Source organism: Scomber japonicus, chromosome 14 (assembly GCF_027409825.1).
Source record: "Scomber japonicus isolate fScoJap1 chromosome 14, fScoJap1.pri, whole genome shotgun sequence".
Taxonomy (NCBI): Eukaryota; Metazoa; Chordata; class Actinopteri; order Scombriformes; family Scombridae; genus Scomber; species Scomber japonicus.
The window spans coordinates 31,529,045-31,551,012 of record NC_070591.1 but is presented as its reverse complement, the minus strand read 5'-3'; the positions used below and the strand labels follow the sequence as shown (position 1 = coordinate 31,551,012).

At 43.6% G+C, this 21,968-nt stretch overlaps 1 protein-coding gene across 2 annotated transcripts in view; it reads left to right on the top strand.

Moving 5' to 3' along the window:
• The first annotated feature begins 997 nt into the window (after positions 1-997).
• Positions 998-21,968, top strand: part of ctu2 (cytosolic thiouridylase subunit 2 homolog (S. pombe)) — a 20,993-nt gene continuing 22 nt past the window's right edge. Inside the window, exons 1-16 of one of the 2 annotated variants that reach the window (XM_053332500.1) lie at positions 998-1,266; positions 2,116-2,190; positions 2,522-2,600; positions 2,706-2,765; positions 3,343-3,403; positions 3,540-3,649; positions 3,743-3,984; positions 4,860-4,995; positions 5,142-5,273; positions 18,440-18,531; positions 18,710-18,807; positions 19,799-19,861; positions 20,544-20,676; positions 20,905-20,971; positions 21,209-21,267; positions 21,706-21,968. The exon at positions 21,706-21,968 is cut by the window's right edge and continues 22 nt beyond it. In XM_053332500.1, coding sequence (XP_053188475.1) covers positions 1,211-1,266; positions 2,116-2,190; positions 2,522-2,600; positions 2,706-2,765; positions 3,343-3,403; positions 3,540-3,649; positions 3,743-3,984; positions 4,860-4,995; positions 5,142-5,273; positions 18,440-18,531; positions 18,710-18,807; positions 19,799-19,861; positions 20,544-20,676; positions 20,905-20,971; positions 21,209-21,267; positions 21,706-21,766 — 1,524 coding nt within the window. In that variant the 5' untranslated portion in view covers positions 998-1,210 and the 3' untranslated portion in view covers positions 21,767-21,968. Of the gene's footprint in view, positions 1,267-2,115; positions 2,191-2,521; positions 2,601-2,705; positions 2,766-3,342; positions 3,404-3,539; positions 3,650-3,742; positions 3,985-4,859; positions 4,996-5,141; positions 5,274-18,439; positions 18,532-18,709; positions 18,808-19,798; positions 19,898-20,543; positions 20,677-20,904; positions 20,972-21,208; positions 21,268-21,705 lie in introns of both variants that reach the window. The other variant, XM_053332499.1, reaches the window with a different exon arrangement.

Sequence of the window (21,968 nt, the reverse complement as noted above, 5' to 3'; positions counted from 1 at the left end):
TAAATCCACAGTCCTCCTTACTATGTAAACATGTGTTTCACTCTATAACGCCAAGTGAATCATATTTGATACATGAGTTTTAGAGAGCTCTACATCATCAGTGTGATTTTTTTTTTTACCAGAGAAACCTGACATATAAGTAGTCCACAGATAAAGCAATGCAGGGTTGAATGACTAAATATTTAGTCGTTTATTTTATTGTATTAATTCCTGTTAGAGATATGTGTATCAGATGAGATACAGCAGATACAGAAGGCCATTTATCTGTAAACCTGCCAGTTGTCATTTTATTGCATTTCAGGCATTATGCATCATACATAAAAAGTTTAGTTGGTGGTGATATGAGCTTTACACAACATTGTATACATTCATTGTTTTCACATGCTCTGAAAAATAAACTGCAAACACATCCGTATCAAATATGATACAAAATAAAACTCATATATGCAAAGTGTTAGTAAATATTTTTTTAATTACTTGTCAGAAGGTCCAATAAGCACTTATTTGATGGTTCAGACTTTACAGGGTTAAAAGTTGGTCTGAAGCTAATATGAAGCTTCAGACGTCAAATACACTAGATATTTTTACATTTTATAGACTTTTTAATGGTTGTCATTTAGTTGGTTAGTTAGTTAGTTAGTCAGTCAATTAATTAGTAAGTTAGTTAGTTAGTTAGGTATATTACCTTGATGTTATTACATATTTTTACTATTATTGTTTTTATTTTTTATGTACTTATTATTTATTGTTCTTTATTCTTTCTTATAGCTGCTCTTATATTCTACTGTCCACTGCTGCTGTAATAGCGCAAAATTCCCCATTGTGGGACTAATAAAGGAATATCTTATCTTATCTTATCTTATCTTATCTTATGTTGGCTATTATTTTCAAATGAGAGGCTATTTTACTCCATACCTGTTGGTGGCAGCAGTACACCATCCGTTTGATGCAAGAAGAGGAAGACGATTCCCTACGTCATCAAAAAGAGCCATTAAAAGATACACGCGACTATGTGGAGCAGGTAGAGTACACAGGTTAGAAGTGAATAAAGCATTAAATATAAATGATATTATATTATATTATATTATATCACATGACATCACTGTCTGGGCTAGTTTAGTTAAATTGGAGACTGTTCCACACGTTGTAAACCAGTGTGACTGCCAGCAGCTAAACTCTACCCGACGCTACACCACTGTCCACTGTCCCAATGTGCCAGGTGGATGAAGGCTACCACGATCGACTGGAGCGCCAGGAGGGGCCCAGGTATGTTATGACATCACGGCCACCTCCATCACTACACCACGGAACCGCTCTCAAGTTATTGGCTGTGATCATGATGTGTGTCTGACATGTAAACACACTTCTATAAGACACTTCAGTGTGTTTGTGGCTCCTATTGGTGAATAAGTAAGACATTGTGTCTATCACTAAGGATACCAGCTGACCAGAGTGTGTTATGACTGCTTCATGTTCCTAAATTCACTTCATGTCAGCTGGCATTGGTCATGTGATTAAATGAATGATCAACATTAGAATGTATGTGATAGGCTGGCTTGTCCATTAAAGCAGAGAAGTGCTAAATCATTTCAGTCTATTCACCATTTACATATATATGTGTGTATATATATATATGTATGTATGTATGTATATATATATATATATATATATGTGTGTGTATGTGTATATATACATATATATATATATATATATATATATATATATATATATATATGTGTGTGTATGTGTATATATACATATATATATATATATATATATATATATAGTGTGTGTATATATATATATAGCAAACTTTATTCAGTTTCAACTTATAACCTATACTTTTTGGAGGCAATTAACACAATGTTAAAGTTATTTTGTACTCAAGGTAACGTATGAAATGTGTGTGTGTGTCTGTGTGTGTGAGAGATATTTGGTGAGACCTCACCTCTGCATATACTAGTTTGTTTTTTATGAATTGAGATATTGAGATAAGAAGAATAAAGTAAAGTAGTAGTCCACACCTGCTTTTCTAATGTGGCTGTTATGTTATTCTAGGACACTCTAAACATTACTGAATGATTCTCATGATTGCCTTTCTCCTCCATTTGTTAGTGTTTCTAAGAAATGTGTCAAGTGCAAAGAAGCGACTGCAGCTGTGGTGATCAGAGCAGCAGATACATACTGCAGGTAAGACTGGGATCTACCAGACTGTAGTGTGGAACACAAGGGGTTCTGTGCTGGGAGGTGATTGATTGCAAGCTGAAAGAATCCCAAGTCATGCACCTATATTTAAACATATTGATATGAGTATAGCACCTTTTTAAATGATTCTGATGGTATACATGTATAGTTGTAGTGATTACACAATCCTGTTACTTCAGTGCTTATTCTCAGAACCCTTTAGTTTACAGCAATGTTAGCAGCCCTGTGGACGAGTAAGTGAATGAATGGATGAGCTTACCTCACAATGTTAACATGCTTTTAGAAGTTATTAACTGTACTGTGTGTTTGATGTTAGGGACTGTTTCAAAGAATACTTTGTGCATAAGTTCCGGGCCATGCTGGGCAAAAACAGGATCATCTTCCCTGGAGAGAAGGTGTGTTTCTCTCTCCACACAGCATTAATAAAGGCACTTCATGATTAGAAGATGAATCAGTTGTTGGCATAGAATGATGAATGCATTTGTCTTCTGTGTTTGTAGGTGCTGCTGGCTGTATCTGGAGGTCCTTCTTCTTGCTCAATGCTCAGTCAAGTTCAAGAGGTTAACTGTCTTTATGTAGTCCCCATCAATCCATCCTTGCACCTTTTTAACAGTCTATCTCCTAACTAACTTATAAAGATATCTCAACCTTATTTTGCATATTTATGAGTTATTGTGAGGAGCACATTCACTAAAACAGATTTTATTTTTTCACTAAATGTTACCCAGCTGAAACCTTCATACTGAGGCTATTAGGACCTCTGCAGCCTGTAGGGACTCTTTTTTTAATCTTATAGCTTGTAGATTCATAAATATTAACATTTATTTTTTCATATACGAGAAATAGGTTTAGCAAGTCAAATAAACAATAATCTTCAGAACTCTAAAAAACAGATGCAAGCTGCCTTTAACACTATACTGCTGATGTTCATATATTGATCCATTTTACTGTTAGTTTAGTTTTACAGTCACAGTGCAGACATAGTGCTAGCTGCTAAATGAAACTAGCTTTGTGTGAGGGGAGGTCCATAGTCTCACACTTTGAAAACATCTGTCCTAATCTATCTGTAGAACATTGTAGATGCAGAAGATCTTTTGTCTTAATATAATGTAACTTACATTATTTTCCTCTTCCCAGGGTTTGAGTCAGAATGCCCACAAGAAGTTAAGATTCATACCTGGCATTGTCTACATTGATGGTAAATCACTCTTTAAATGAGTGTAATCATTTCTATGTGTGCTTGAAGGAATTTGATCATTTTCGAAATGATTATGCTCTGAACAGTTCTTTCATTTCATTCAGTTTACACTGAATATGTGTGTGTGTTTCTCCAGAGGGGGGCGCTGTAGGTCAGTCTGTGGAGGAGAGACGTAGGACGATGTCTGAGCTGCTGAATGTGTTTAAAACTACTGGCTTCCCTTTCCACATTGTGCCTCTGGAGCAGGTCAGTGTGGACTAACAGCTCTAAACTAAATGCTGACACATCAACACTTTTTTTCAGATTTCTTCTTGACTGTGTTCTCTAACCATCTCCCAGGTCCTCCACCTTCCCAGTTCAGTGGTGGTGACAGCTCCCTCTCCCTCAGAGAGACCAGCCAGCTCCTACAAAGCAGCTGTGGATCACTTCATTCAGACTGACAGCAGCAGATGTTTGACAGCACAGACACAGGATGAATCATCCCCACCTGACATCCAGGAGTCCCACACACACTTACTGCAGCAGCTGATTGGCTCTGCTAAGACACTGACAGCCAGAGAAGATCTACTGAACACATTAAGGTCAGACATGCTGTTAGTAGCATTTCATCTACAGCAGGGGTGTCAAACATGCGGTCCGTGGGCCAGAACGGGCCCGCCGAGGGGTGCAATCCGGCCCACTTTCCTTCCTATGTTCTTTTCCTTCCTTCCATCTGTACTTCCTCCCTTCCTTTTATCCTTTATTCGTTCCTTCCTCCCTTCCTTCCTTCTGTCCTTCCTCCCTTTCTTCCTTCCGTCCTTCCTCCCTTTCTTTATTCCATCTGTCCTTCTTACCTTCCTTTTTTCCTTTCTTCCTTCTGTCCTTCCTTCCTTCCTTCCATCTGTCCTTCCTACCTTTCTTCGTTCCTTTCTTCCTTCCATCTGTCCTTACTCCCTTTCTTCCTTCTGTCCTTCCTCCCTTTCTTCCATCCATCAGTCTGTCTGTCCTTCACTGTGTGTCTTTCCTACCTTTCTTCCCTCCTTCCTTTTGCCTGTCTTTCCTTCCTTCCCTTCTTATTTCCTTCCTTTCTTCCTTCTTTCCCTCCATCTTTTTAATGATCTGGCCCACATCAGATCAAATTGGTCTGTATGTGGCCCTCGAATGAAAATTAGTTTTTGCCTCTGATCTACAGTGTGGGGCTCCTATCTCTGCATTTAGACACTTTAAGCAGAGAGGATATTCCACTGGGCTGACACATCACTCTGTCCCCTGCTGTTCCACTCATTCTGATGAAAAGGCAACCCTAGGGGCTATTTTCTAACTGGTGTGTTTGTCCCATGAGAACATTATTTACTCATATCTCCATGAAACCAATGCCAAGTGCTTGAATACAGAAAGGAGGAAAACAGTGATAACATTGTTTTTAAATGAGCTCACTTAAACTATCCTGATCCCACTCTGTTTTTTCCTTTTAAAGGCAGCATCTCCTGGTTCACACAGCTCGTACTGAAGGCTACTGCAAACTAATGCTGGGAGACAACTGCACCAGACTGGCTGTTAAACTGCTCACCAGTATATCACTGGGCAGAGGAGCACAGCTGGCTCAAGACACGGTGCGTATGTGTGTGTGTATAGACAATACATGGATACAGTCTTTTGAAAATATATGTATCTTTTTTATTGAAGAAATGGAATGTGTGAAGAAAATGTTTCTCTGTGGATCTGAGTTTTAAAAAAAAGTGTGTGTGTGTGTGTGCAGGGTTTCTCAGACTCTCGATATGGTGACATCATAGCAGTGAGGCCAATGAGGGACTACTCTTCAAAAGAAGTAGCTTACTACAACCATCTGTTCAATGTGCCTTCTGTGTTCATAGCAAGTCTGGACACTAAGGTAAGATCCAGCAGCAGCATTACATCTACAGCAGAGGTGTTAAACTCATTTTTGTTCAAAAGGCCACATACATCCCAGTTTGATCTCATATGGGCCAGACCATTAAAACCACTGCATTATATCCTACAAATAATATATAATATATTGTTACTTCACTATAATAAACTAGCCTGAGATGTCTTAAGAACAATTAGTGCAATTTCAATAATATGATGTCTCAGTCTGGAACACTATTTAGTTTTATTGATGCTCATCACGCAAAAAGCTCCCCCCCCCCCCAAAAAAAAACAACAACAAAAAAACCCAAATCTGACACTCACAATTTTCATATGACACAGATTGTCATGTAAAGCAAAGTCGACCTACTGGTTTGTAAGCACATTCACTTCAGTCTTCTATTTGTCACTTTAATGTAAACAAAGTGTTCTCTTTCAAACCTCCCTCGGTATCTCACTATGGGAAGCGCCCTCTGGCGTGACCGATCATGAAAGCTCCAATGACACCACGTCTGTCATAACACCAATCATCTCGAGATGCACGGGCCAGCCCGCTGCCGTCGCTACGCCGTTGTTGTCCTTTCGAAGTTCTGCGCAGAGGGAACGTGTCCCGCCCTTGCCCGGCCTCTTGCGGTTTTAGCATTTGAGGGAGAGACCCACGTCCTCTCTGTATTGCTTGTATGGGAGTCCAGCATGCTCAAGTGTCACTCGTGGACTCTGAGTGTTGCCAGCACTGCAGCGCCATGCCAGCTAGGATCCTGGAGCGGCGCTTCAGAGTTTCAGCCGCTTCTAAAGCCGACCCCTGCCTCTCCGACAGTGCGGCCAAGCCGAAGCCGGCTAAAGCTAGCACGAGCTGGGATAACCCACCGCTGTTCGACCAGCTCCTCGACTCGGAGAACGAGTACGGAGGGGGAGATGTGGAGGAGGATGATAATCTGGACCTTCTCAACGAGGAGAACGAGGATGATGACGAGGACGCCATCCTCCCCCCGGCTCAGACATCCCGACCCGGCAGTTCCATCAGCGGAGAAACCCAACCCTCCTCTACACCTTCGGACGTCGACTTACATGAGGTGTGTAAGCGGGCAGCATCCCGGCTGGGTATCGACTGGCCCGCATCACCAGGGTGAGGAAAGGGACCTTTATGATAGTAAATTTCTGCCTTCTCGCAGTACACTGACAAGACAGGTCATGCCCGCCGTACCAGCATTCATGAGGGTGATGAAACGGTTTTGGGACAAACCGTTTCGCCACAGAGTCACCGTCAAGGGTTACTCGGGCCTGGAGGTCATTAACAGCGAGGAGTGGGGTCTCGGAGATCCCCCAGTGGTAGAGCAGGTGGTGGCTTCCCACCTCCACCCCAGCCATCGTTCCGCGCTTGCCGCGGCGAGTGTGAGTCAGCAGCCCAGTCGGTGAAAAACTTAAATGTCACTCTGCTGACAGCCTACCAGGCTGAACTTTTTCTCCTGGATAAGGGCTCCCCAAGCCCAAAGGTTTGGGAGGAAATATGCGTTGTCACGGATCTCACCCTCCGTGTGTCCAGAGGTGCAGTCCAAGGCTGCGGCCGCGGTATGGGGCTTGCAGTGGCGGGAGAGAGAGCGCTCTGGCTAAACCTTTCCAGCCTGCCGGACCAGGACAAACAGGTCATCATTGATGCTCCCTTCGACCCATCCAGGGCTAAGAGCTTATTTGGTGGGGCTGTTACGGCCATGCAACAAACCAGTGACCTTAGGAAGAAGCAGGGGAGCAAGGAGCAAGGAGAAGCCTTCGACCTCTGCCTTCCACACAAAGTCACTCCTCACCCTACGCCGCCATCCCGCCGCGGCGGTTATAAGGAGCCCAGGCTGCAGGCATTTGAGCAGCCAGCGTCTCACCAGCGCAGCCAGCGTCTCGCCAGCGCAGAGCTCAGCCCCAGAAACACTGGCCTAAAAAGTCTTCCGCTGCTGTAGCCGCCGCTCCAGGCAACGATCCGAACCGCCCGTCCCGCCCCCCGGATGGGAAGAAAAAACGGTCGGCCTAGGTGTTGTGGTTCGCGGGGACTGAGGCTCAGCAGTCAGTACTCATGGAGGTCTCTGCTCTGAGCCCACCCAGAACAGACCGGTTATTTCCCTCTCCTCCCAAGAAACGGAGGATGGATATGTTGGACCTATGTTCCGATCAGCGCTGTGTAACGGCCCCATTTGGACATTCTGACATTCACAGACCGAAAGAAGCACTTGTTCTCCCAGTGCAGAGTTTATATGCCCCCCCTCAACACCCCACGGGGACAGTTCAGAGGGTAGTGGGAAAATGTGCATTGTTCACACCAAGCACTTCACACGTTTTTTCAATAAACACGCTGTTGCAACCAGGCTCATTCATAAAGCCGAGGGCAAGGCGAACATAAAACAAACAAGAAATCCAAGAAGTGCAGGACAGTCCATCGCCCCGAGAGGGCGCAGCTGGTCCATTGTTAAGCTTCAGGCCCCCTGGTCCTCTCGCTGTCAATGTGGAGGTATGGCGCGTAGACGCAGTCAACCCCTGGGTGTTTACAACCATTGTCAGGGATTACAGGCTGCAGTTTGCAATGAGGCCGACCCGCTTCAATGGGGTGCTAACGACAGAAGCTACGGGGGAAGCTGCCGAGGCTTAAGAGAGCGAAATATCTTCTCTTTTAAGCTGAGGGGCGGTTTGCATTGTACCAGAGGGGGGGGGGTTCGCATTGTACCAGAGGGGGAGAGGAATCAGGGTTTTTATTCCTGTTATTTCCTCGTTCCAAAGAAGGGAGGTTCATTACGTCCGATCCTGGATCTGCGTTGCCTCAATTTACACCTCCGAAAGTACAAATTGGATCTGCAGGATGCTTATTTTCATATAAGCATATATCCAGCAGAGTGTTTGCGTATCTGGACGATTTTCTCCTTTGTGCTCCCAGCAGGGAGGAAGCGGAGAGAGATACACAGAGACTGATAGACAGGCTGTACAGCTTGGGCGTCAGTATAAACCACACAAAAAGTGTTTTGTCTCCCACTCAGAATATCGAGTATTTGGGCCTCGAAATAAACTCTGTTTCATTTCGGGTTTTTCTGTCTTGGGTTCTGTATTATTTCTGGGTTATTGACAGTTAATTGTCTAAATAATCAGAACAGGTATTTTGGTCTCACTGGGGCGAACGTGTGCCTCCATCTTTGTCTCTGTAATACAACTATGCTTCGGCGCACCTTGCTTACGTCATCACAATAGACAGTGGTTACAACAGACATGCTCAGAATACTACATCTCCTTTTTTTCAAAAAAACGGAATATACCAATAGCTGTCAACAATATTATAGCAATATTATTTCCACATTTTAGACATAGGTCAGCTACTTAAAGGAAGTTATTCCCATCAATGTGCATAGGCAGGATATAACTGAAACAGAACATACCAGTCGTAAATTCAGTTTTTATGAACATTTCTGTAAACATTAACAGTACCATATGTCACATTTGCACTGTTAACTCTGGCATTTCTTAACTGCAGCATCAAAATAAACACTTTCAACATCAACAATGTGACACATTTTCACATTTCAACTTTGTTTTTTTTACAGGTCTAATCGGTCTCTTGGTTTCACTATGCGACCTGACTTAGTGGTGGTAAAGTGCAGGGGTTCCTTGAGGCCTGTTTGGCCTACAGTGTCCTGCTGCATAGTCATTGGCTCAGCATTTTCAGGATCAGGGTCACCAGTTGGTGCTTCTCGATCTGTGCTGTTCTCAGTCTTCAGAGGTGACGTTTGTTGCGTCTGAGCACATGACCTTCACCTGTGAGGATGTTGTATGACCTCTGTGTACCTGCTGAATCTATAACTGTTGCAGGTTCCCATTTTCCACTTGGCAGCTGGAAGCAGATTGTGGCTCCTGCTGGTAGGGCAGGCCGTGCCTTTGCAGTCTTGTCGTAGTACAGTTTGTCGTTTCTGGCAGGTTTCCCTCCTGCCGCGAACTGTGCTGCAGCAGACGAGCTCTGGTTCAAGTTGTTTGTCAGTGGTCAGGAGGATTGAACGCAGACGCCTGCTCATCAACAGCTGCGCTGGCGATTTCAGTCCATCAACCTGGGTGTTTCTGTATTCTAACAGACTCAGGTAGGGGTCTGTCCGCTGTGCGTGTGCTTTGTCCATGAGGGCTTTAGTTGTTTGGACAGTCCTTTCAGCTAACCCATTGCTCTGTGGGTACAGTGGGCTACTTGTGACATGCTCAAAGTCCCATGCACGAGCAAAGTCTTTGAACTCCTGCGAGCTATAACAGGGTCCATTGTCGCTGATTAGTGTCTGTGGTGCTCCAAACCTTGCAAACATGGCTTTGAGTTTTTTGATGACTGTGTTGGATGTGAGGCTGGTGATTTTTTTCCACCTCAAAATATCTGCTGTAGTAGTCGACAGCAACGATGTAGTCGCTGTTGTTCCACATGAACAGATCTGTGGCGATCACTTGCCAAGGTCACTCTGGAATAGGATGCGATATCATCGGCTCCTTTTGGACAGAGTTGCGTCGCTCCATGCAGATGTTGCAGGATTCTACCAACGCCTCTATCTGTTTTCCCATTCCGGGCCAGAAAAGTACGTCTCTTGCACGTTGCTTACTTTTTTCGATCCCTAAGTGTCCTGTGTGAATGCGTGAAAGCATTTCTGCCCTGAGTGAGTGGGGCACGATGATCTTTTCTCCTTTTAGTAGGATTCCGTTTGTTTCTGATATCTCGTCCCTGTGATTCCAGTACGCTGAATTGCAGGTGGACATTTCTTGTGCGACTCAGGCCACCCTGAGGTGATGATTCGCCTCAACATTGAGAGCTGCTCGTCTTGTGCTGTGGCGGCTCTGATCTCTGCCATTTTGTTGTCACTTACTGGCGCATTGCTGATCACAGTATGTATTTGCAAGTCCATACCTTCACTCAGTGAGCTCTCACTGCACTCGATGGGCTTTCTGGAAAGTGTATCTGCAACTGGTATTTGTTTTCCAGGCTTGTGTATAATGATGATGTCATACCGCTGTAGTTGCAGTATCATTCGTTGCAATCGTGGGGGAGTAGAGGTACTGATGAAACCGTTTGCATCCAAACAGCACTGCATACAGCTCCTTTTCTATCTGAGCATAGTTTTCCTCAGTCTCAGTCAGTGCTTTGGATGCGTATGCGACTGGTTTCTCTCCTTGGAGTAGCACTGCTCCTAATCCACATTTTGATGCGTCGACCTGCAGCTTAACATCCTTTGTGTGGTCAAAGTATGTGAGTACAGGGCCAGGTTCCTGTGTCAACAGGTCTTTCACTTGCTGAACAGCAATGTCATGATTTGAGTCCCACACAAACTCATTGCTCTCTTTTAACAGTTGTCTGAGGGGAGCTGTGGCCTCGGAGAGTCTGGGGGCAAATCTGGAGAGGTAAGTGACCATGCCCAGTATGGTCTCCAGCTCTGCCTTGTTGTGTGGCGGAGCCATTTCTCTGATCGCCTTGACCTTGTTAGGGTCAGGCCGGATACCTTCTCGTGTCAGTCTGTGACCAAAATAGCTCACCTCAGGCACACATATGACGCTCTTGTCCTCATTTAGTTTTATCCCTCTCTCTCTAGTCCTCTCCAACATGGCACGCAGGTTTGCATCGTGCTCCTCCTTGTTGTGGCCATACACCAGGATGTCGTCCACGATGGCTGCGATGCCCTGAAGCCCTTCGTAGGCCTCATCCACCCTTCTTTGAAACTCATCCTGTGCAGAAATGATTCCGAAAGGGAGTCGCTTGAACCTGTACCTGCCGTAGATGGTATTGAAGGTGGTCAACATGGATGATTCATGGCTTAGTTTGATAGTCCAGTAGCCGGATCTGGCATCTAGTACGCTGAAATATTGTGCTCCAGCTAGTCTCGGTGTGATGTCATCTAGAGTGGGAAGTGGATAGTGTGGTCTCCGTATGGCTTTGTTTAGGGGGCAGGGATCAAGGCACACCCTAAGCCTTCCAGTTTTAGGCTTTTCCACTGCTACTAAAGCATTTACCCACTCAGTCGGCTCTGTCACTTTTTGGATACTGTCCATTTTCTCCATTTCATTCAGTTCATCCTTAAGCCTGCTGCGGAGAGTGTATGGGATGCGGCGAGGCGGACACACTACTGGCGTAGCTGAAGGCTTGAGGTGCAGGACACATTCTCCAGGAAATAGTCCAATGCCCTTGAACGCATCGGCAAACTCTGTTGTGATGCTTGTGTGTGTTCCTGGCTGTACTTCGATTGTGTGTACCAGTTTAACTATGTTTAAGTCAAGACATGCTCTCAGACCCAAGACAGGGGGAGCATTTTTAACATATACTATGTCAAAATCTAACATGGCTGTTTCATTTCTGTATCTGCATGTTAGCCTGCAAGCTCCTTTGACTTTAAGCCTCTGTCCTCCATATCCTGAGATGTCACTGTCTGGTGGGCCTAGTGTTACACCTCCAAACATTTTGTGAAACGTGTTTGCTGGTATCACATTAGCTTGGGCACCTGTGTCAGCTTTGAATTTTAATTTGTGCCTCGCTTTGCCAATTTCAACTTCTGCAAATGCCTGTTCTCTGGCTGTGTTCGCATGTATTTTTGTTATAGTGTCAATATATAGTTCAGGTGATGTCTGCTCTGTGCAGTCTGAGACGGCATGCACTTTTTTGGGCTTAAATTGTGCCTGTCTCTGGGGTGTTTGTGTCCTACAGACTTTAGCAAAATGGTTAAATTTCTTGCACTTGTTACATTGACGTCTTTTTGCTGGACATTCTGCTGTGCGGCTGTGCTCTCGTCCACAATGCACCACACTCTCTGCTCCTGTCAACGTCTGTCCCGATGGTCGATAGCTTTCTCCAGCGTGAGGTCTGGACCGTGGCAAAGTAGCTTTTCGCGCACTCTTGGTGAGTTTATGGCAAAAACAATACGGTCTCTAATCATCTCATCGCTATTAGGGTAACTGCAGTCTTTCACTAGCAACCTTAGCTCAGTCACAAACTGGTCGAAGCTCTCATTTTCCCCATGTGTCTTTTCGTGGAACTTATATCGTGCGAAAATGGGGTTTGCTTTTGGCGTCACATAGGCTTCAAACCTGTCGTAGTACGTCTTCAGCAGTTTCCTTTCATCCGTTGTAAGAGTCCATGTGTTAAATACATCACGGCCCTTCTCACCAATCCAAAGTAGCAAATAGCTGCACTTCTCCTCCTCTTCTTTAGCGCAGAGGGGACCGGAAAACATCAGCTCTACATGCTGGCGAAACTTTCTCCAGGTATCGGGAAGGTTAGACGAATCCCAATCCATCCGTGGCGTGGGGACACCTGTACTCTCCATCTTCCATCGGCAGGTCGATGTGTACTATTTTCTGACACCATGTATTATTTCTGGGTTATTGACAGTTAATTGTCTAAATAATCAGAACAGGTATTTCGGTCTCACTGGGGTGAACGTGTGCCTCCATCTTTATTGTCTCTGTAATACAACTACGCTTCGGCGCACCTTGCTTACGTCATCACAATAGACAGTGGTTACAACAGACATGCTCAGAATACTACAGGTTCGGGTGGAGAAATTTCGCGAACACCTGGCTTTATTTCAACGGGGAAATTCAGTGTCGTTATGGGACTGTCTCCGGCTGTCAGGGCTGATGGCGTCATCAATATCCGCAGGGACTGCTGAAAATGAGAGATTTTCAGCGCTGGGTATCCTCTCTCTACATCTGGATGCACGATGTCACCTCAGGCCTATGGTGAGGATTTCCCCGAAATGCCTCCTGGCTCTCTTTTACTGGAGAGACCCGAAGATATTCACTACCGGCGTCCCGAGCGGTGGTGATGAGGAAAACGGTTACAACGGATGCCTCGTTAATGGGGTCGGGAGCGGTTTTCGAGGGGAGGTCGGTGAACGGGACCTGGCCCCTGACGCTTCATCAGGCGCATATAAACCTGGTGCTGTTGGCTGTTTTCCTAGTGCTCAAACATTTTCTGCCTCTCCTGGGGAAGTGTCATGTGTTGTGGACAACACGACAGCCGTGGCCTACATAAACAGGCAGGGAGGCACACACTCTACAGAGAGTTACAGAGACTGGCTCAGAGTCTGATATTATGGGGCAGCGAACACCCGTTATCGTTATGCGCGGTGCACGTGCCGGGTGTACTAAACAGTGGGGCAGATTTACTCTCCAGAGGGAATCCCCTGTACGGCGAGTGGAGACTGAACCCCGAGGTGCTTCACCGCGTGTGGGAGAGGTTCGGTCGAGCATCCGTAGATCTCTTCGCATCGCACAAAAATGCACAGTGTCCTCTGTTCTTCTCGTTAAGAGACCAGAACGCACCGCTGGATGCGGACGCACTGGCTCACCCGTGGCCAAACGTGCTGCTGTATGCGTTTCCCCCGCTAGGCCTCATCACTCCGACTCTGATCAGAGTGAGCAGGGCCGGCCCAAGCCTCCATGGGGCCCTAAGCAAAATTTGATTTTGGGGCCCTCTATTACTGCCAATAATAATGATTATTGATCATTCACACACCTACTATAAACGTATTCTACTCCGTCATTACGAATACACTTGTAAAACTAAATGTGAAAACTTTTTGTTGTAGTTAGATTGTAATCAACAGTGATTAATGCAATGGAAGCAGACACCAGATTTGCAAACTTACAGAAAAATCTTTCAATTAATATTTGGCAAAGTCAGCAACTCCCCTTACTGGCCACACAGAGAATCAATACATAAAACCTCAAAGAGCAGCCCGGCATGTTTTACCCATCTATGGTTTTTAATCTGAAATGGTAGCAAATTCAGCTACAAGAGCAGCCTGGGGTTGATTAACACTTAATATTCAAAGTGATATAGTACTAAGTGGGATTCTGAATGTCATCTAGGTCAATTAAAAGTAACAAAATAAACTAATCATTTACTGTAAACACAATCTGCTTTATTACTATTATTTTAAATAAACTGCTACACCATATATACAAAATCAGACAGTATTAAATAAAATAAAAATACAACAACAAATACTTAAATAATGATGAAAATCAACAGGCACCTAAAACAAGGTAACACAAATAAATATTGATAAAATAAAATATTAAGTTGAATTAGGTCTGAAAACTATGTAAAAATGTGCAAAATCTTTGGTAAAAATAGGGAGGGAAATACAAAACACACTCCTGTAATTCAAACATTTGACTTTTATATGTAAAAAACACAGCATTGAATAAAATAAACAAAGAAATATCAAATAAAATAGAAAGTTAAATATTTACATCTGAAAACTATGTAAAAATGTCTCTTCGGGAATGTGAATGTGTCCTTTATAGGCAGTGGCCCTCTTAATACCTGTTCAGTCCTTTCTGAGTCCGACAGGAAAGAGGGACACTCAGCTGGGTCTGCTGGCGGAGCTGCTGATCCCTGCTGCAAACTGGATGCTGAAGAAGACACATCAATCTCAATGACCAAAGATGAAAGACCTATAGGGAAATTAAAATAATATTTTTGGACAAAATTATTAATCTCAGAATATTCTGCAGTACACTGAGCAATTATAAAGGCTGTTTTGTTGTCAACTTACCAGGTACAGCTGAGGTTGCAGAGAGGACAGTGGGTACAGTGGATGTAGCAGAGGATAGAGATGGACCTGAGATGAAAAACATGTCCCTTGTCATATGATTATATCTTATATTATTACATCTTAATGAGATAATTTGACTAGAAATTAAATATGGTGACAGTTTTTCGATTACCTGATTCATCAGCCTGGGCTGCTCCTGAGGAGGTGGATTGCCCCTGGACTGAGTCACTGCCTCCTCCAAAATACTTTAACAGTGCTCCTGGGGAAGTTTCATATAACGTATGAGCATAACAGGGAGTTGATGTAAAAGGAATATATTTACTTACTCACATAAATTACTGTGCTCTGCAGCAAACAATTGCAAACAACATACCTCAAACTATAAATTAACTAAATTAATTCATTAATGCAAAACCATATTGCTAGCAAACGTCACCGCCTTTGTAATTAACATTAGTTAATAAACATTTGCTATCAAACGTTGTTATCAGAAACGTTGTTTTGATGCCAAAAAGCGACCCAGAATAATATATATACACTGAGAATTAACTTTTCAAAGTATTACACAAACACAAAAACGTTAGCTTGAATAGTAAGATAAGCTATCTAACCTACCCACAAGAGAGGAGTAGTAAGACATGTTGAACTAATGTTAGCTAGCAAATTTGCTATTATAGGCTAACGTATTTGAAACAAAATGTCAACAATCATTAGGGACTTTCCTAATTTCAGGGAACTTTTCAAAATCTCTTTGACACCAAATGTTACATTACCGAGATATACCTTTATCTTGTCGTTTTTTCTCCTCTTCATCTTTCTTCCTTTTTCTCTTTTCTGCCCCTGAGGGGTAAGTCCTTTTTTGCGACATCCTTCACCTGCTCGTGGCTCCTAGATGCTGAGTGCGCACCGCACGGTTGGGTGCACTGCACACGTTACTAGCGGAGGTCAAATGTCAAGCAGTGAGGCAGTAGGAAACTACACTCTGCTTGATATCATGTTAACAGACTCTGTTAACATGATATTGTTGTTGTTTTTTGTTTTGTACAAGAACGTACATTTGATAATATATGAATCATCATCACGCACACATGGAAAAAAAATAATTAATTGCTTTTTTATTTTTTAAGTTAGTTGCTCTTGGGGGCCCCCTAGTGGTCACGGGGCCCTAAGCAGCTGCTTAGTTCGCTTATGCCTTGGGCCGGCCCTGAGAGTGAGGGAGCAGCAGCTATAAATAATCCTGATAGCTCCTTATTGGCCCAGCAGACCGTGGATGGCAGAGCTGATGCAGCTTATCCACAGCTAGCCATGGCCGTTGCCGTTACGCAACAAGCTCGCAGGCAGATTTTTCATCCACACCTCGAACGATTGGCTCTCTGGGCTTGGTACGTGAGAGGGTGAATTTACACGAGTCTGGTCTCCCATCGAGGGTGATTGAGACTATTCAATGCGCGAGGGCGCCATCCACGCTTTGACTTCAGCTAGACGGATAAGTGAGTTACATGCTTTGTCTGTGCACACCTCATGTCTGCAGTTCTCCGCGGATTATGGGAAGGTGATGCTGCGTCCTAACCAGGAATTTGTGCCTAAGGTTAGTGATTCTGCCTACAGCTGTTCCACGCTTGAGCTGCTCGCTTTTCACCCAAAGCCGTTTGTCCTGTGAAAGCTTTACACGTCTATATGTATATACAGTGGGGCAAAAAAGTATTTAGTCAGCCACTAATTGTGCAAGTTCTCCCACTTAAAAAGGAGAGAGGCCTGTAATTTTCATCATAGGTACACTTCAACTATGAGAGACAGAATGGGGGGAAATAATCCAGGAAATCACATTGTAGGATTTTAAATTAATTAATTGGTAAATTCCTCGGTAAAATAAGTATTTGGTCACCTCCAAACAAGCAAGATTTCTGGCTCTCACAGACCTGTAACTTCTTCTTTAAGAGGCTCCTCTGTCCTCCACTCATTACCTGTATTAATGGCACCTGTTTGAACTTGTTATCAGTATAAAAGACTCCTGTCCACAACCTCAAACAGTCACACTCCAAACTCCACTATGGCCAAGACCAAAGAGCTGTCAAAGGACACCAGAAACAAAATTGTAGACCTGCACCAGGCTGGGAACCCTGAATCTGCATAAGGTAAGCAGCTTGGTGTGATGAAATCAACTGTGGGAGCATTTATTAGAAAATGGAAGACATACAAGACCACTGATAATCTCCCTCGATCTGGGGCTCCACGCAAGATCTCACCCCGTGGGGTCAAAATGATCACAAGAATGGTGAGCAAAAATCCCAGAACCACACGGGGGGACCTAGTGAATGACCTGCAGTGAGCTGGGACCAAAGTAACAAAGGCTACCATCAGTAACACACTACGCTGCCAGGGACTGAAATCCTGCAGTGCCAGACTTGTCCCCCTGCTTAAGCCAGTACATGTCCAGGCCCCTCTGAAGTTTGCTAGAGAGCATTTGGATGATCCAGAAGAGGATTGGGAGAATGTCATATGGTCAGATGAAACCAAAATATAACTTTTTGGTAAAAACTCAACTTGTCGTGTCGAGAAAGAATGCTGAGTTGCATCCAAAGAACACCATACCTACTGCGAAGCATGGGGGTGGAAACATCATGCTGTTTTTCATTTTTTTCTGCAAAGGGACCAGGACGACTGATCCGTGTAAAGGAAAGAATGAATGGGACCATGTATCGTGAGATTTCCAGCAAGGCCTGATGGAAGGAGCATGACAATGATCAGCATGACAATGATCCCAAACACACCGCCCGGGCAATGAAGGAGTGGCTTCGTAAGAAGCATTTCAAGGTCCTGGAGTGGCCTAGCCAGTCTCCAGATCTCAACCCCATAGAAAATCTTTGGAGGGAGTTGAAAGTCTGTGTTGCCCAGCGCAAGCCCCAAAACATCACTGCTCTAGAGGAGGTCTGCATGGAGGAATGGGCCAAAATACCAGCAACAGTGTGTGAAAACCTTGCGAAGACTTACAGAAGACCTCTGTCATTGCCAACAAAGGGTATATAACAAAGTATAGAGATGAACTTTTGTTATTGACCAAATACTTATTTTCCACTATAATTTGCAAATAAATTCTTTAAAAATCAGACAATGTGATTTTCTGGATTTTTTTTTCTCATCTTGTCTCTCATAGTTGAGGTATACCTCTGATGAAAATTACAGGCCTCTCATCTTTTTAAGTGGGAGAACTTGCACAATTGGTGGCTGACTAAATACTTTTTTGCCCCACTGTATATATGTATCCTGGGCTCCTTCTCACAAGGGGATGTCCCTGACACGCCAGCGCCTGTCACACTGGGTGGTGGAGGCTATAATCTTGGCGTACGAGAGTCGTGGGTTGTAGCCCCCGGAGAGGCTTCGGGCCCACTCCACCAGGGGTATGGCCACCTCAACTTCATATATTTGTATCTGTAATACTAAACAATCCCTTCCTTGCTGATTTGGCCTGCAGCATTTACTACCATGGCAACAGTATGACATAAAAGTCAGGGTTAATCCCAAGGTTATTTTTTTAATAATTATCAGTCTGCTGTTTAATATTCACATTGTATATAGCGAGACTTTTTATTCTGTGTGTGTGTGTGTGTGTGTGTGTGTCCCACAGACAACAGATAAGGCTAGTATCCAGCGTTTGACAGAGAGCTTTGTCACTAAACTACAGGCAGACTTCCCCTCTACTGTCAGCACCATCTACAGGTCAGTACAACTACTACATTCTACTCAATGTGACTGCTTTTAAACTGCATTCCTTCATAATGGATGCTGGACATTCTAGAAATAGCATATTAACTATTAGCAAAACCCAGTATACCTTTTTCTCCACACACAAGCTCCAAACAGCAGTTCTTTAAAACAGCTGCTGTGTGTCCTATAGGACCAGTGAGAAGCTGCAGACTGCTTGTAAGAGTTCCACTACTGCTGACCCCTGTGCCCGATGTCTGCTCTGTATGTGTGCCCTGGATACTACTGTTGGTGAGTGTCAGGACTGCATCCTCTGCAGACACACAGTAGAAAGCTTTTCCTTGTAGAAAGTGTGTATATCCTGCAGTGATTACTTCACCTCCACATCAGTCCTTAAACTCATGCCAGCTTGTCCTCTACTCCCTGGAAGTGGAGGGAGGGGGGAGGGGGGGGGGGGGCCGTGCATTTCAACAATTTAGATTTGAATTGTGGAGCTAGGCTTCACAAACTGTGTTTCAGTGGGCGGGTCTGAAAATTATTAGCATAAACCCGCCCCGCTGCTGTAGAGGTATAAATACATTCAGTTACTACTACTACAACTACAGTCTACAGTTAGCCAAGTTAGCCGTTGAGTTAGCAGCAGAAAGCTCTCAGACGTAGTGTCCATGTTTTGGGTAGAGGTGGTGACTTTGATTGACAGGTGACACTTGGTAGGGGGCGGGGTTTCAGTGAACTTGGCGGGCACTCCCACAGTGTTTGGTAGCAGAGAAAGAGGCTGAGTTTTACACAATTTTGAAGCCTAATTTCATATATTTGGTGATTTTTTTTAATCATTCAAATTTGGCAGGGTGGTTAACAACACACTTTTCCGTGGTATGTCAAACTCAAAACACATATTTATTCTTACTTTGCACGGACTTTAAAGCTCTCCCTCAGCCTGAAAGAATGTGGTGGGGCTATAAGTGTAGCACCAGCTGGACGCTTCACATTGGTCTGCTCACTCTCTAATATCTGTGAGCAATGATAGAAAAAGAGCCTGCAGTTGGCACACAGAGGTCTAGATCTGTAATCTGCAGATAAACTGTCACAGACTCTCATTGCAGAAGAGTAAAATGAATACATTGCAATTTCAGGTTTCTTCACCATCAAAGCATTTTTTTTCTTCTTTTTTTTAGAGGATGTAAGCACTCTTAATCCTAAATAAATGATTCATCATGACATTGACCTCTCTTTCCTCTCATCCTTTGTCACACTCACTGATGTCTCTCCTCTCTCCTTTCAGAAAATGCTTCAGCCTTCCAGGCCACGCTGATCTCAGAGCAGCTCTCCCAGACTAAATCTCTAGGTGTTAATAGAACAGCTTTTCCAAAACAAAGCCCAGGTACAGTAAACTTCATGAGTCACTGTGGAACAGTACTTTTAGTTTGCATGTGTTCATTTGGAGTCATTGATCAGAGAAAATGTGCTGAAAAATGAATTAACTTTTGATGTCAGTTGATGAGATTTAACAGTGTTGTTTTAATGAGAAAGACCTGTGCTGCCATTTGACCTGGTATTGTCATTAATACAGAATATCTATTGCATTATAAATAACTGTAATATAGCTGTTAGTTTACAGTCATCAGTGCATGTGTTCTACTTCCTCTTTTAGCATTTCTGTCCAGAACACTCTGATTTAACTGAAGCTTCTTTTGAAACTCAACTTGCTTGCATGTGTAAAATCATTTGAATGAAGAACTTTGGACGGTTGAAAGTTAGCATGTTCACTGTAACTGAGACTGGAAACACAGCAGGAAGGAGGCTGCAGTAGCACTCTGACATCCTCACAGGGTTTAGGTTTCTATACTCAATTCCCGGCTCCTACAGTCCACGTCGGTGTGTCCTAGGTCAAGATACATAACCCCATATTGCCCTTGAGGTGTGTGAAGTGTGTCAGTCTCCCTATTGATGAGCAGGTTGGCACCCTATGTGGTGCTTTGAAAAAACATTCCAATTAATAAAATCAGTTGCCTGTGTTTCCAATAAAGCTGGAGGGCAGTCAGAGTGGACTGCTCCCACTGGACAGTGCTGTTCTTCTGGAGAAGGAGGAGCAGGAGGAGCAGGAGGAGGAGAAGGCTGTGGGAGAACAGTAGAGGGTGGAGGCTGCTGCTCTTCTGCCAAGTAAGCATTCAGTGACTTCATTAAGCAGTGATTCTTTATAATAGTCATCTAATCTTGGACTGATATGACACTAAAGGAAAGTGTAGGTCTTATTTTTGTAGTCATTTCTGGGCATCACTAAAATAGATCCAACAAAGATAAATCCAGCTGGAACAAACTGTAGTGATCCTTTAGGACACATCCCATGCCTGCCTCAACACTAAGTTCAGTACTGATGTTCTGTTACAGGGTAGCAGAGACAGCTGATGTGAGGAGCCTGCTGTGTTACAGCTGTCAGCTGACCATCAAAGACATGGTGGGTAAACTGATGCAGTCATTTCCAAATCTAAACTTTGTTCTTGTTGTTAGCTGCTTCATTACTCAAATGAAATCATGACTTTATGGTTGAGTTTTTGTAACAGATTTAAGGGGGAAAAATAGCAGTGAAATAACATCCATGTTACATTCTACATCTTTAGAAGTTTTCATTCTGCTCTTTTCACCTCAGTCTCATTTCTCTTGACATATCCCCCCTTCTTTCTTTTTCTACCAGTCCTCAGTTGATTGTCTCCCTCAGTACATCCTGTCAGAGGCTCAGAAGAGGCGGAGGAGGTGAGTAGATTATTTGGTGCAGTTAAGAGATCATTGATGTTTAGTCTATGTACAAGGATTACTACTACTACTACTGCTGCTGCTGTTGCTACTACTACTGCTGATCAGTTATAAAAGCAATAAATATAGCTTTTTAAATGTCCTGAGTCTTGTGTTTTGTGTGCCAAACTGACAATTGAAACGACTAAATCCACATCAATTACTAATGTTTCTGTTGTCTGATGCTGAAGTGAAAAAATAATCATAATCATCTAACAACTTGTACTGAAACATACAGCTCTGATATTACAGACCTTTTAATAATTGGAGAAGTCAATCAGGGGAAACTGCACATTTAGTAAAAGTTGAGACAGTTTAAACTAAAGCAATATTTTTTCACATACAGAACTTCATAGAGCCAGAATGACAATGACAATGTGACCTGTTTGTGTTGTTTAGGTCTCAGATGAGGGAGGAGATCAGCGGGTTCCTGCTGGATGACGGCGATGGAGGTGATTAAAGAGCTGCAGCAGTCCACTCTTAAACAATTACATCACAACTGTGCTTATTTCAACCTGCAGCGTCTATGAGAATATAAGTGCTTTATAGATACATTAATTTCATTCTCTACAGCCCTGTATCCTGCAACCTTATTCAGTGTATTATGAAGTAGATAACACATCACAGTTGTAGACCCATGTTGTTTATTCATAACCGCTATT